The sequence below is a fragment of the Lolium rigidum genome, chromosome 6 (genome assembly GCF_022539505.1).
Source record: "Lolium rigidum isolate FL_2022 chromosome 6, APGP_CSIRO_Lrig_0.1, whole genome shotgun sequence".
Lineage (NCBI taxonomy): Eukaryota > Viridiplantae > Streptophyta > Magnoliopsida > Poales > Poaceae > Lolium > Lolium rigidum.
The window spans coordinates 204462484-204477154 of NC_061513.1; the positions used below are offsets into that span (position 1 = coordinate 204462484).

Sequence of the window (14671 nt, forward strand, 5' to 3'; positions counted from 1 at the left end):
TTTTTTTAGAGAGAAGACCGACACTATAGTCGGACTGCACAAAACCACGTACCGGACCGTGGGCTGTGCAGTCCATGTAGCCAACGAAATATCCTGAAGGAAAGTGATTTCTGGGTTGGGCCGACCCATGTGCGATCTGGCGTTGCGAATCGCCCCGGGCGGTATTGACCAAATCTGTAAAGGCAGTAAATAAGAGCCTCTTAATCTAGACTAGAGGCTACCGGGCTTTAGCAGACAGCCACGATCCGCTCCGCTCCGCTCATCCGCCACCACCACCTCCTCCTGTTCTTCTCCGGCCGCCGACCCCGACTCTGTGCCTCCGCCGCCTGCCGCCTGCCGCAGATGGCGTCTTCGGCGTCCGCCCTCGAGATCGAGGCTGGCGAGTACGTACAAAACCTTCTTCTTTTGCGTGCCCTATACCTTACGCTCGCGAAAGCAACCAAGCAATCCCTAAACCCTAGCGATGTTCCTTGAATCCGCCCATCCCCGCACGGGTGCATCTACTCCTAGTTGCTTCAATCTAATTAGGAAACTGCGATTTCGATACTCTTTTGCTAAATCTGTAGCAGTAGCTAACAGAAGAGAAGAAAATCTGGGGATTTAATCTGTTTCTTGCACCCACCCATTGCATTGATGCAGCGTGGTGAAGATAATGCTTCAGTTCTGCAAGGAGAACTCCCTGCACCAGACGTTCCAGACGCTGCAGAACGAGTGCCAGGTCTCGCTCAACACCGTCGACAGCATGGACACCTTCGTCGCCGACATCAATGCCGGCCGCTGGGACGCCGTGCTGCCGCAGGTCGCCCAGCTCAAGCTGCCGCGCAAGAAGCTCGAGGACCTCTACGAGCAGATTGTGCTGGAGATGGCGGAGCTCCGTGAGCTCGACACCGCCCGAGCTATCCTTCGCCAGACGCAGGTCATGGGCGTCATGAAACAGGAGGAGCCTGAACGCTACCTCCGGCTAGAGCACCTCCTTGTCCGGACATACTTTGAACCCAATGAGGTTACCAGATTTACCTTGCTACATCTAGTAGTAATTTGTTAATTTTTTGCTATGCTATTTTTCTTAACTGGCAAATGTCTTGCTCAACAGGCTTACCAAGAATCCACCAAGGAGAAGCGCCGTGCGCAGATTGCCCAAGGTGAGGATGCTGAATATGTTTGTTGTGAGGCCATATTATATATATAAATGACTCGTACTTATACATAGTAAACGTGTGCTGCTTGATAATGAAATATGTTGATGAATAGGAGCTACTGGTCCTTATTCATGGATGATTTAAAGTCTGCAGTGCCCATCGACATGTACTACTTTTTGCAATTAATTAGCTGCCCTGCAAGTTCTGTCTTTCTGGTCCTCACTGCTACCTTCTCATCTCCCTTGACAATGTCAGCTATTGCTTCCGAAGTTTCAGTAGTCCCACCAGCTCGGCTAATGGCGCTGATTACCCAGGCTTTGAAATGGCAACAGCACCAAGGTACTTTCTTGGTCGCACACTTTTAACCTGGGGTCCTGCGATGATCTTAGTATGTCAAGTGTGGACTCATCCTAGCTCCTTTTTTCTTGTTCCTGTTATGTAGGGTTGTTACCCCCTGGCACACAGTTCGATTTATTCAGAGGAACCGCTGCAATGAAGCAAGACGAAGAAGAGGCATATCCTACTACTTTGGCACATCAAATAAAGGTGATATTGTGGTTGTATCACTGTGCTTGCATTTGCTCTTATATTTACATTACATTACACTCAGGAAGGAACTACAGAAGATAGATTAAAGAACAATGTATTTGATATCAATGACTTTGAGAAGCCTAAAAAGATGATTTCTGACTTAACTTGATACAGCTAATTATTAATGATATAGTTCTTCAATTAGCTTAATAAACATGGCCGCTCTGATTTTTGTTGGGACATTATGGTGGTCCCAATATTCTTTAGAAAACATTGATACAAAACACACTTTGACATGTGCCCATGCTTTAAGATGTAGTTGAGGTTCTATCATCATCTTCACTTGCATGCAGGAAGGAGGATATAGAAACACACTGTGACATTTTGTTTTTATTATTTCAGTTCGGAAAGAAAACCCACCCTGAATGTGCTCGATTCTCACCCGATGGTCAGTACCTTGTTTCATCGTCAGTGGATGGAATCATTGAAGTAAGTTAGTTGTTACTTGCTATTGTGTTTTGCAGGTTAGCTCTTTGCTGTAGCTTGGCTAAATTTCATTAATAATTTCAGGTATGGGATTATATTACCGGCAAGCTGAAAAAGGATCTGCAGTATCAAGCCGATGTAAGGCACCTGAGCTTTCCATTTTTAACATGAAATTAAAACGATTTCTGTTATTGTACATAGCCAAGCTATTCAAGATCTGTAGCTTTAGAGTGACATAAAAAAGTCTTGTTCTTTTACTTTCGATACAAAAGGATTGTTAATGTTCTGCATAACATTTGCTTAAAACATTTTTTAGGAAAGCTTTATGATGCACGAGGAGGCTGTGCTCTGTGTTGATTTTAGTAGAGATTCTGAATCGCTGGCATCTGGATCAATGGATGGAAAAATTAAGGTACCCACCAAGCGGTATTCATTCCCGCTTCCATGTTTAGAGTAGTTACAGCATTTGTATCATATTAACTGATTCTAAGTGTTTGGTAATAGACAAAGGTTGACCTGTTTACAGTTCTGATTGATTAATGTGCCAGCATATTGGTTTATTAATGTGATAGGAGAATTGCATTGCCATATTGAACTGTTTATTTCACCGATTTGCAGGTTTGGCGTATACGAACTGGGCAGTGCTTGCGGCGCCTGGAGCGTGCACATACGAAAGCTGTTACAAGTGTTACATTTTCACGTGATGGATCTCAGATATTGAGTACCTCTTTTGACACTACCGCAAGGTTTTTTACAATCATATACCACTAATTTGAATTTACAATGGAGAGATACATATTTTCATTCCACTGTTCTGCTATGTTCTCATACCAAAGCATTGTCAAAGATTATATTTTGCATGTGTTGAGCTAGTGTACATTATTTGGGAAAGCTACATGCTGTTATCGGTCCTTGTGTTTGAGGACTTCTACGATAGTGCTCTCATCTCTCTAAGATAGTCCAGTTAATAAAAAAATTGTGCTCTGTATTGCCTAAATTGCATATCTTTGAAATATTGGATCCATTTGAGAATTAATCAGAAAAATATTTTCATTGTTGATGGTATATGAAATTTGTTTATGGCCTTCCTCTCCCTCTGTTAACAAATTTGGTGTTTTTATGAATCAAACTTACCCGAATTTAGTGATTTATTCATCCCTTGGTCTTATGCATTTGTAGTCCCTGAAAATAATTACAGGGTTATTCTCATCCTTTTCCAGAATCCATGGCCTTAAGTCTGGGAAGATGCTAAAAGAATTCCGCGGCCACACCTCCTGTGTGAACTGTGCCATCTTTTCTACCGATGGTACTCGCGTTATCACAGCTTCCAGTGATTATTTTGTGAAGGTGCAGATCTCCTGTATCAACAGTTGTACTTTTTTCCCGGCGAGAACTAACATTTCATTATTCTTCGATTTTCTCATCTGATGATCCTTATGGTATACAACTTTCTGCACATTCATTTATGATTTCTTGGTGTAGGTATGGGATTCAAAAACAGCAGACTGTTTGCAATCATTCAAGCCTCCTCCTCCTTTGAGGGTACGTATTTATTTATCACGCTGTCGAAGCCCTTCATAAATTCGTTTAGGTTTTCAGTCCTGCTTTCTTATCCATATGTTTTTTTTATATAATTTCCAGGGAGGGGAAGCATCTGTTAACTCTGTCCATTTGTTTCCGAAGAACAGTGATCACATTGTTGTATGCAATAAGACTTCGTCAATTAACATCATGACTTTACAAGGACAGGTATAATGTGACCTTCACACCCCGTTCTGTCATTTAACTTCTGTTTCCTTGTCTTGAGAAATTTAAAGTAGTCCATTGAAACATGCTTCACTTATGTACCAACTTACCTGAAAATCTGTTTTCTCATAATGATGACACCCTAAAGGCCTAAATGCATCTCATGACCAGACTTTCCCTGCACCATTTACCAACTTAAAACACATTTTCCCCCGTTTGATACCAACTGAGACGCCTTTTGGGGTGATATGGAAAATTCCGCATAAAGAATAAATCTTAGTTTGGTAGGAATCTACCAGGATAGTTAGGACATCACAAATCCAACTAAAATAGAAAGAAATACATATGCTTGGTTGCAGACAAAGTAGATTCCTATTTTCGTTTGGATTTGCGATGTCCTAACCATTTGGCCATTCAAAGGCTTGTAAAAAGATGACAGGTTTTTACATGGAAAATATATATGCTTTGTTAGGACATGGTTAAGGCTTGTAAAAAGTACATATGCTTGGTTAGGACATGGTGAATCCAATAAATATTCAGCAAAGTAAAAAACTTGTCAACTTTATAGTGGTTGGCAAGCAATTTGGTAGCGAACCATTTGATAGACGATCTTTTGAGCTTGCCCGCGCATTGGCAAGCCAAATTTGGGCATAAACCAAGGGGTGCTTATAATTTCAATGTTCTATTTCTAAGAGGCATCAAACCAAGGAGTAGATTTTTGCCATCTAAAGGCTCGAAGTTATCTTTATTGAACCCTCTAAGCTATCCTTCTCAGACCTTAAAAAGGGCTCAGTGATTCTGGTGTCTAAGGAAGTGCATTGCAGTTTAACCGTGCTTTGTTGAATTTACTCTATAATCTGCAATGGAAAGTCTCAATAAAATTTGGAAAGGCTGGTTAGCCAAATGATATAAAAGGAGAATAGACTTCCATAATCAAGTGCATGCTTAGTACTGGGCATTTTCATGAATTTTACCTTACGGCTATTTCTTGCCTTGAAAACTTGTTGCAGGTTGTAAAGAGTTTCTCGTCTGGGAAACAGGTAGGAGGAGATTTTGTTGCAGCTTCCGTTTCACCGAAAGGAGATTGGATATATTGTGTTGGTGAAGACATGTGAGGATATTGTGATAAAGTTGTTTATTCCATTATTCATTCGTGCTGCTTCTGTGTGGCTTCATGATCAATGAGTGTTCTACTTCTTTTCTGTGTAGGAAATTGTATTGCTTTAGCCTACAGTCCGGGAAGCTGGAGAATCTAATGAAGGTTTGTATGAAAACCTTTGTGTTGTACTGATTTTATCGAAATGCTCAGCAACGCCTTAACAATTGAAGTTAAAAATAATTACTGAGTCCTACAAAGAGGCAGATATATCTTTTTTTAAGCTATGCAATATTGCACAGATCGGGCCAAAACAATATGATTTGGTTTGCCTAAAAACATCTTGGGTATCAGCGGGAGGTGATACAAACTATCTGCAAGAAACATATCTAAAGAGTTCATTCAGATCAAAAGGGTAGAAGATTTTTCTTAGTGTGTCTAAGGAAGGTATGAAATTTACTCTTGACTTGGATTTTTGCAGGTCCATGAACAGGATGTGATTGGCATTGCGCACCACCCTCACAGGAACTTGCTTGCCACCTATGCCGTAGATTGTACGATGAAGATATGGAAGGCTTGATTATGTTGATTCAGTTTGTTCTGATCCTGTAACTTTTAGGGAACATATTGTCAGCCCATATTCCAACTTCCAAGTGATAGTTAAGCAGATGTATTTGGTTTTTGCAATGTAGAGAACTCGGTTGCTAATGAAATTCAGTATATTCTCATTGTATCATATATGATCATATCATTTTCCGTATAACTCCGTTCCGTATTAGTTGTCGCTGATTTAGTCCTTTGTAAAGCTTGACCAACCATATAGTAAACAAGTATCAACATGTCAAATTAATACTATTAGAGCCACTATGAAATAGCTTTTATGTTGATTTTTTATTCATATATACTTGATCAAACAAGTTTTTTCTTGGAAGGGTACTTGATCAAACAAGTTAATTTGGAAAGAAGGAAGTATACGGAGGGTAATTAAAAGGAATGTCATGCTCAGGGCGACAGTGGACAATATGATGGGCACCTCCACGAGTGAAGTTCTTTGTCTTGAAGACAGGACGTGGATTGCAGCATCACCAGTATGATTCACTTGTTCAGCTGGTGCTCTTTCTCACAGTACCTTTGGCACCTGGTGCTTTTGTGGACCCGATCTACGGCTAGGCCGTCGATTGTAGGAGATGATTTTGCCGATTGGGACAGGAGGCCCTTCTGGATAAGATTAGGGCGGAGGTCTGGATGGATGTGGGCGAACGCGGGAGAGGCGGGTCTCAAACGTGTTGCTGCCGGGGTTTCCTAGCTCTTAACCTCGTCGCTTTGTGTACATCCAGACTCAAAGATTTTCCTTTTTCTCGGAAAAAATCGCCTTATTTTAACCTCTGAACTCAATCAGCTTTTAGTGCAAGCAGATGAGATCCCTAAGAACGGTCAGTAGTAAATGGAACATTTCTTCTTCAAGAATACAGTAGTAAATGGAACATTTTTGGTTGGAGTTAACGATGATGTAGATGTTGATTTTTATTTATCCAAGTGTCACCACCGCCCTGTCTCCATCTACATTGGAGATGAAACCAAGTAATACAGCCAGAGCCGGTCGATTTGACCGTCTTCAGAACATATAAGCTTTTGAGCCGAAAAGTAGATTTTAGGCAGCAGATAGACCTATTACACTGAAATTGATTTCACATCAACTGAGACTGGCTACCGAAATTCACATAAAGAAACAGCAATGGCACATCTGCTCTTTTGTTTGTTGCTTCCTCCAGGCGACGGTGTCTAGATTTGTTGCCTTCGTCTTCGCCGGAGCTCCCAGTAGATAGTTCCTGCAAACACCTCCAAAGAACATGACTGGAAAATGTGTGTCAAAATCAAATAAAATGCCACTTTCGCGTTGCAATTTCCCCTTCCAGTTTCATGTTTTTCCAACAAACGTAGTAGTAAGAAAAATATAACATCTACTGAGAGAGAGAGAGAGAGAGAGAGAGAGAGAGAAGGAGATAAGAGAGGGAGGTGATGCAGGGGAGCCAGGGAAGAGGCAGTGCAGGGGAGGGAGCAACAACACCATCAGCTCTCATCTCTCACAACTCTCTTAGCACGCAGTTTGCTCTTTCTGCTTGCCACATCCACATCCACGTGGTGGAAGCAAGAAAGTAAGTTTGTTGTTTGCCCCATCCCTTGCTCTGCTCCATCCCTGTCTCCTCTCCCCTCTCCAATCACAAATTCTCTCTCAACACTTGTTTGTTCACCACTTTCACCTGATGCTGCCAACGCCCATGCTACTATCATCACGAAGAAGCAATGGAGATCTATATATACACGGAAGGTTGCTTCTATCTCTCCGCTTCATTGACTTGCCAGTACTGTACTACACCCTACTCTTTCTCTCTAACAATCAGCCGCCGGCATCCATCAGTACAACGATGCAACTGGAGTACACAAAATGCTGACCTGGTCCCTGAGTAGTACAACGCGCAAGATGCGTACTGCAGACACCCAGCAGCTCGCCCAACTTGTTGGATCTCTGCTCGTACGTACCGCAGCAACAACCCATGTCGTACACTTCTTTTTTCTTCGGCTGCCATATGCTATAATATTCCTACCAAATAGCACATTTTAGAATTAGCTACAGGCTTGCGAGTCTTCACTTGTAGGAGAATTATAATATAATCTTCACTTGAACGGCTGCAGGATTACCGGGCGAGAGCTGCTCCTTATCATTTCTAAATGTCATTGCGGTTTCCAGAGACCTTCTCTCTGATGTTTTTGGTACAAACCATTGCCCACCAAAAGTTACCAGATTTTATGTAAAAATTATGTTTCCTGGACTAACAAACCAAGCAGCTAGATAAAGCTAGTAGTAGTATTTTCTAGCAACCATGAGGAACTGGAGACAGCACCAGCACTACAGAATGAAATGCAATTACATGTTTTTTTCTTTTTCTTTTAACAAATCTGGCCCTTTGTCCAAACTTAAATCAGTACCAAATCCTAACATTTTGGTCAGCACCAGCCATCCTGACACTGAGCATACAAAAGTCAGCACCACGCTCAGCGCAAATTGTTCAGCGTTATGATTAGAATAACTGATGTTGGCGTCATGGTGTATTGGTGCATTTGTATTGTTTTGCTCAGATACAATACAACTCTTTACTCGTGTCGCCTTTCCACAGTACGTCCTTACACTGAAACGGAACCATCTATGTCTATTTTGCACGTCGCCAAGCAAACCCCTCTAAACAGGCTGTTGCGGAATTGCATCTCCTTGGGGGTAATGAGCGTTCTGGAACCTGGAATATTATTGTTGTTCATCGTCGTCGCCACTTTCATCGTCATCTCCGTATGCCGCCAGAGAGCCGAGTACGCTCTTGGTCTCGCCTGGTGGCTTGCAGTCTGTATCATGCCCATTCGAAGGCAGCTCCTTGGGAGAAGGCTTACTTTCCGTGCTGACCTTTGCTTTCTTGGCTTGTGGCTTCACAGAAACTATAACATTTCTCAGGAGTGCAGGCTGGCTCCTCTTTGCAGGTGGCTTAGGTTTGCTCTCCTGATTTACGTTGATATAAAGACAGATCAGACGCAGGGATGATTTGGTTTAATAAATGTTACATTTATCTCTACAATCATGCCAGGCGAATGTAACTAACAACTGGACATATGTGGCATACGAATATGCAATTTTGGTCACTCCCGTATTAAAAGCATGGTATGCAACTAATCCGCTTTGCTTGTAAGCATACCTCAGGTCTAGAAACTGTAGGAATCTCAACAAGTTCATGAGCAATAGTAGACTGGGCAGCTACAGCCTCCTGAAAGAAAAATATCCATTAGGTATGTCATGTGAGTGTGTTTCACCCTTGGACGCTTGGGGCATGATAAATTAACATATTATTCCAATCTCAATTGTAGCAAGCAGGCCTTCCTATCCTTTTCCTACCCTATCTTGTAATAGTAAAACAACTGCTGAACCTTACAAGCTTGAGATCAAGCTTAAAATCAAGTATGAAGGGTTAAAAAGCTCCATAATCTGCTATTTTCAGATGATACACATAGGGACGCACCCTACATGACCCGCAAAAATGTACAGATCAGATTCCGTGCACACCTAAAGGGGAAAAACGTTCATGTTTTATTGCAACTTCTACACGAAATAAATATGGATATTAAGAATTTGAAAGTACAGGTAATGCATGTAACTTGTTAGTAATATTACTCACGTGAAAACTACGTAGTTGTTCAGCTTCTTCATTGGCCACCTGCTGTTCATATTCCCTCCTTGACTGCCATAGTAAAATGAAAGGACTAAGATTTTGCATGACAGCACAAGACATACTTGAGATCCCATTTTTATGTCCACAATTCTCATTTCAAATATCAAAAAGCTAAAGACCAGTACTAGTGCACTACTTGATACATCAAAACCAAGTTACTCAATCATTCAACTGCAGACAATTTCCTACTTTTCAGTTTTTAGAATAACCATATGATGATTGTAAACTCCAAGGAAAATGCCGCAAATCGGAAAGAAGGATCCTATTGAGGAAACTAATAGCAGATATTTCCATATTACATTAACCCAAAATCGTACGCAAGAAGGTAAACAATGACGTTGCTGTCTTTTGTAATGTTATCTTCACCCAAGTAACAAAGTTGCAAATACCAATCCTCACTTTTCTTAACAATGTTCAGCATAGTCACCAAAACAAGACGAATGCTAAACTGCACATTGTTCTCTAAAATGTGGTTGGTTTATATTAACATTCAAGATTTTTTCTGTAATTGCAGTAAATGGTCAACAAAATACTGTTTTCAAGTATGGTTGCAAGTTTAATCCTAACAATACAGAAAAGGGTTAGATCCTAGGATTGCTGGCTGCTATCCTGTATCTCTGTCCTAGCACAAGATATGACGGGGTGCTATCACTAACTTGGATACCTGGTCGCTATAGAAGTACAGAATGAGATGATGTCGGTACTAACGGTAACTTAATCATAGTACCATAATAGCTGCTCAAGTAGTGAGTTTTCCTTATCATAAACGATAGCCTGTTTTCAGTTCAATTAAGATTAAGATGGTTATGTTTTTTATTTCTTAAGTTTTGTTCCACCTGGGTAGAGTCTGCAGGTCTGAAGCACCTCTAAGAAAGCGGTTTTTTTTCACTCCTTTCTCTTGTATAGGAAGAGCAAAAAGGAGTGAAGGCTGAAGATTGATCACCTCAAATTTTATTTAAAAAAATAATTGAGTAAAAAGGCCACTTGTGACCTGTACAAAATATATACAAATTTTAAAAGCTAGTATAGTAATTCAAGTAAACTATACATGTACAATTTGTTATTTTGTACAGCTCATAATCTTATTTTTGCATGAATCTTTGCAAGTGTACTTGTTATACTATCTATTATATCCATAATTTATGTAATTTTGACTTTTTGAGACATTCGAACACCACGAATAGTTGTGCTCTCTTGTTTCTGATGGTATAAGACCTCTCCTGTCAATGTCAAGTAACATTTGCAAATAACCAAAAACACCATTATGCAAATAAAGTCTAGATATCGTATGGAAGCAAAGATATGGACAAGCCTATTAACTATGAGATCAGAGCATACAGCAGGGCCCGCCTTTGGTGCCTCATTTCTATTTATTAGTTTTATGGGACAATAGCCCTCTTTTCCGGATCTTGCTTGCAAAAAGCTCACTCCTCAAATAGAAGAAGGCGTTTCACATGATGGATCCAAGCACCCAGTTTTTGTGTGCCTCGACGCTCTTAGGTGGTATCAAGGGAAAAAAGGCTTCAGGCAGCTGCAGGCATACAAATGCTCTGGCCACTGAGAATGTAGCAAACAAAATCCTACCTTGGTCCAATATTTCAGTCTGGAGAGGAAACTGATAGCTACAAGAACGAACAACAAAATGTACATCCAATTTGTACAGTCTAACTGGAGCTATCACTTTTGATGCTAGCATATATTAAATGCTTACCAAAGCTAACTTGTCGAGAAACTCCGACTCATCCTCATCCAAGGCTTTTGGAGGTCCTGGATACAACATAGAAAGATCAAAAAACAACAAAGTATTTAGTAAAACCACAAGACCCTGCATCTTGTGTTTCAACCGAGAAACAGCGATAACAGGGAACTAGACAAGAACGGGTTAGAAAAGGTTGTCCAACAAGACCAAACTTGTTTTTCAATTTATCCCCAGCTTCTAACTCAAAGAAGATATACTCCTCTTTTACTCTATTTCAGTTAAAAGTACAGGTAACAAGGAAGCTCAACTGTATTAACACTATAACTACGACTGACTACCACACAGATTCATTGCTATCAGTAAGCACTTGTCCACAGGCTTAAGTGTCTGAATTACTAGTCATACTTCTAGCTTGCTCTAAGTAACTGCATCCTTTGATGGGCATTAGCCGTGCTACTGCACTAGCAAAAGCTACAACTGGTCTTTCTACGCCTAAAACACGACAACTTCACCTGTGTTTCGCAGGGGCTGTAAGATAAGATGTGAAGTGGTTGGGCAACTTACTGTGCTTGAAGCGCTCATTGAACTCGGCATCCTTCTTATCCTTGTTCTCCTGCAGGATCTGCACAGCGGGGGGAACAGGCGCATTAGCCAGCAGTTCCGTGGACGGTACCAGATTGTGGGCAAGCAAACTGAAGCGAAGGCGAGAAAGAAGTACCTGGAAGAGGGGCTTGTCGCGCTGGGCGGTGCCGTCTTCCACCCGCTCGCCTCTCGACCGCTTCGCCTCGTCGAGCTGCGATTTTTCCCCACCCCCAGAAAAATCTCAGCGTTTTGTTCTAGGTTTTGGCCCCATTCAGTTCTACTTGCTAGGGCAGGTGGGCGGGCGAGCAATCCAGAGAGATTAGGAGATGGTAGCCTTGCCTGCTCCTCGGAGACGAAGTTGACGAGGCGGATGGTCGCCGGAGCGGCCGCCTTGGAGCTCGACGTCGTCTCCTCCCCGTCCATTCCGACCACGACTCCTCTTTCTCCTCCGCCGCACCCAAAAGCCCACCAATGCCGCAGACGAGGGCTGCGAGATCCCCAAAATCACACGAATCACGACCGAGCCGCTGGCTCTCAGGCTCTCCGCGCTCAGAACGACCCCCCAGCCGTTGGATTACGTCTCAAGGGACACACAAATTTTTGATAGGAAAATTGGTTATTTAGCCAAAAGTTCACTTACCTGAATTTTCAAACCTGTTTTAGCAATTGAAGAGAATGTTTGCTTAGTAAAAAAAATTGTTTTAAGAGCCTACGCAAAATCGGATACCCGACTATCTGTACCTTGAGTATCTACTCGCCAGCGTTTTTCTCGTACTCATTTCATATATCATTTGAATTAACTATAGATTTCCGCAATGATTTAAATTAACTTTCAACTCCAAACCTAGAACCACAAAGTGCATCATCTGCAAAAGTCAAAAGTTGGAAATAGATATGGCAAATTGATAATGTGGACACATGTTATGGCATGGTGTTGGACTGGCCCAACTTGAGACATAATAATGCTCATAGTTATATCTCTACACAATGTGTACGCTTCATCATGAGACTTGAGATTGTCACATGTATTTTTGGGGTGTGAATCGACCTACTTAGGGGCTATCATGACTGAGCAGTTATAAATGTAGCTTTTTGGGGTTTGTCATGAAACATGATGCGAGGTATATATGGTCAATCAAGATGAGATTTGCCTCTCTACTCAATAGAGATATGTCTGAAAAGGCCGACCAAATTCATAGATGCATGATCATGCTACTTAATGTTAAGAGTTAACCAAATAAGAGCTTGATGACCCACAAGTATAGGGGGTGTATCGTAGTACTTTCGATAAATAAGAGTGTCGAACCCAACGAGGAGCAGAAGGTGTTGACAAGCAGTTTCGATGAAGGATTCACTGTAAATGCTCACAGACAAGTTTTCAGGGGGTTTTGATATAACAGATAAATAAAATACAAGTAAGTAAAATGCGGGAATAATAATTGCAGCAAGTGGCCCAATCCTTTTTAGCACAAAGGACAAGCCGGTTTGTTTACTTATGATGACCAAACGTTCTTGAGGACACACGGGAATTTAGTCTAGTGCTTTCGCTTCATATAGTTGATTAATCTTCATTGTTTTGATAAGTGTTGTGTGGGTGAACCTATGCTAATGCACCGCCCTTCCTAGGACTAATACATACTTGTGATTAAACCCCTTGCAAGCATCCGCAAATACAAGAAAGTAATTAAGATAAATCTAACCACAGCCTTAAACTCTGAGATCCTGCTATCCCTCATGCATCGAAATACCAACGGGGGTTCAGGTTGTTGTCACTCCAACAACCCCACAATTAGCAAACGAATACAAGATGCATTCCCCTAGGCCCATAAAGGTGAAGTATCATGTAGTCGACGTTCACATGACACCACTAGAAGAATAACACCACAACTTAAATATCAAACCATTAAATATTACTCAACATAGTTCACTACTAACATTTAGACTTCACCCATGTCCTCAAGACACTACAAGAAAATAGGCATGTAGAGACGTCTAATTTAGAGGTTAGAGACGCTAAATTTCGTCTCGACGTTGTTATAAATACGCTACTGTAAAGCGTCGTAGGAACGTCTCCTTATGCACCGTCTCAAATACTATAAAGACGCATGGATCAGCGTCCCAAAAATAAAGTGAGACGTTTTCAAAAGCGTGTTTATGCTAATCGAGACGCTTTTTAGATGCCCAACATATCCTCACTACCAACATTGTGTCTCTTTATTGCCTCCTTGAATGGATTTTTTGTGTTATATATAAATCAATTCATTCTTTAAATCTTTGCAAAATTTGCAGCATTGCGAATCCTATGATGGAAATCAAATTAAAGCCATCATAAAACAAAACGCATCACAAACACTCAAGCACTGCACAGAACATCAATTATATTATTTGCTGGTAATTGGAGTACTTTACAAGTGAAATGTGCATCCTTACAAATATTGGCATACACTTTTCCGTATGTTGTTTCCTAACTAATGCAAATCACCCTACAGTTTTCAGTAAGTCAAAAGCATTTATACATCGATGATTACAGAGCTCATCAGCTGCGTGCTATGAACTGCAGCCAGCAGCTAGCACTGGACAGGAGAATTCATGTAGTCGTATTAGATTCGAAATCATCTGCTCTCTAGTTCACTTCTGCTGACTTTTTTTTTTGCTCTCCACGCCATGGCACTCGCTTGAAAAATCGCGCAAAGTAAAACCTGCAGAGAAAAGCTACACGGCCAAAGAACAGTTGGTAAACTAGTAACAGTTCACAGAAATTTAATATGCTTATGATCTCAGAGTAAGACAGTAAGTACCTTGTGAAGCTGCATAAATATAACCTACAGTTACAGTCCGACTGAAGAGAAATACACAATATTACTAGATGAGTTCAGCAAATCCGACCCTGTTGGTTGACAAATAGCCATGTCCCAGATGCAGCAAGCTTAGTGCGTTTAAATAATTAAAAAATAGAATTTACTTTCTGCTGGTTGATGCTCTGCGCTCGCCTCGAAGTGATGGCTTGTTTATATCTCCAGTGCGGAAACTACAACGATATCCATTGCCTGTAAGCAAATAAATACAAGTATGAAAAACATAATCCACTAATCTGTAGCATACAAAAAAAACTAAGATCTTA

At 41.1% G+C, this 14671-nt stretch overlaps 2 protein-coding genes across 2 annotated transcripts; one reads left to right on the plus strand and one right to left on the minus strand.

The window, feature by feature from the left end:
- The first annotated feature begins 276 nt into the window (after positions 1-276).
- Positions 277-5738, plus strand: LOC124666498 (suppressor of mec-8 and unc-52 protein homolog 1-like). Its single transcript, XM_047203848.1, has 15 exons — positions 277-383; positions 640-1003; positions 1094-1142; positions 1395-1478; positions 1582-1685; positions 2073-2159; positions 2241-2294; positions 2473-2568; positions 2775-2902; positions 3377-3503; positions 3639-3698; positions 3798-3905; positions 4913-5013; positions 5112-5163; positions 5480-5738. The coding sequence occupies exons 1-15, from the start codon at positions 343-345 to the stop codon at positions 5576-5578; spliced, it is 1554 nt and encodes a 517-aa protein (XP_047059804.1). The 5' UTR covers positions 277-342; the 3' UTR covers positions 5579-5738.
- A 2294-nt stretch (positions 5739-8032) lies between these two features.
- On the minus strand, positions 8033-12029 carry LOC124667801 (PSME3-interacting protein-like). The gene is made up of 7 exons (XM_047205043.1): positions 11890-12029; positions 11687-11761; positions 11533-11590; positions 10981-11036; positions 9216-9278; positions 8739-8807; positions 8033-8545 (listed from the first exon to the last, which is right to left on the minus strand). Exons 1-7 carry the CDS (start codon positions 11971-11973, stop codon positions 8300-8302), a joined length of 651 nt encoding a protein of 216 aa, XP_047060999.1. The 5' UTR covers positions 11974-12029; the 3' UTR covers positions 8033-8299.
- Between the last annotated feature and the right edge of the window lie 2642 nt (positions 12030-14671).

Excerpts from the sequence above, each read along its gene's own strand:
- LOC124666498 (XM_047203848.1), top strand. The coding sequence starts at position 343 with ATGGCGTCTTCGGCGTCCGCCCTCGAGATCGAGGCTGGCGA. Across the intron at positions 1,479-1,581 it reads GAAATGGCAACAGCACCAAG|GGTTGTTACCCCCTGGCACA; the intron begins GTACTTTCTTGG and ends CCTGTTATGTAG. Across the intron at positions 2,160-2,240 it reads CAGTGGATGGAATCATTGAA|GTATGGGATTATATTACCGG; the intron begins GTAAGTTAGTTG and ends TAATAATTTCAG.
- LOC124667801 (XM_047205043.1), bottom strand. The coding sequence starts at position 11,973 with ATGGACGGGGAGGAGACGACGTCGAGCTCCAAGGCGGCCGCTCCGGCG. Across the intron at positions 11,762-11,889 it reads ACTTCGTCTCCGAGGAGCAG|CTCGACGAGGCGAAGCGGTC; the intron begins GCAAGGCTACCA and ends GAAAAATCGCAG. Across the intron at positions 11,591-11,686 it reads GCGACAAGCCCCTCTTCCAG|ATCCTGCAGGAGAACAAGGA; the intron begins GTACTTCTTTCT and ends CCCGCTGTGCAG.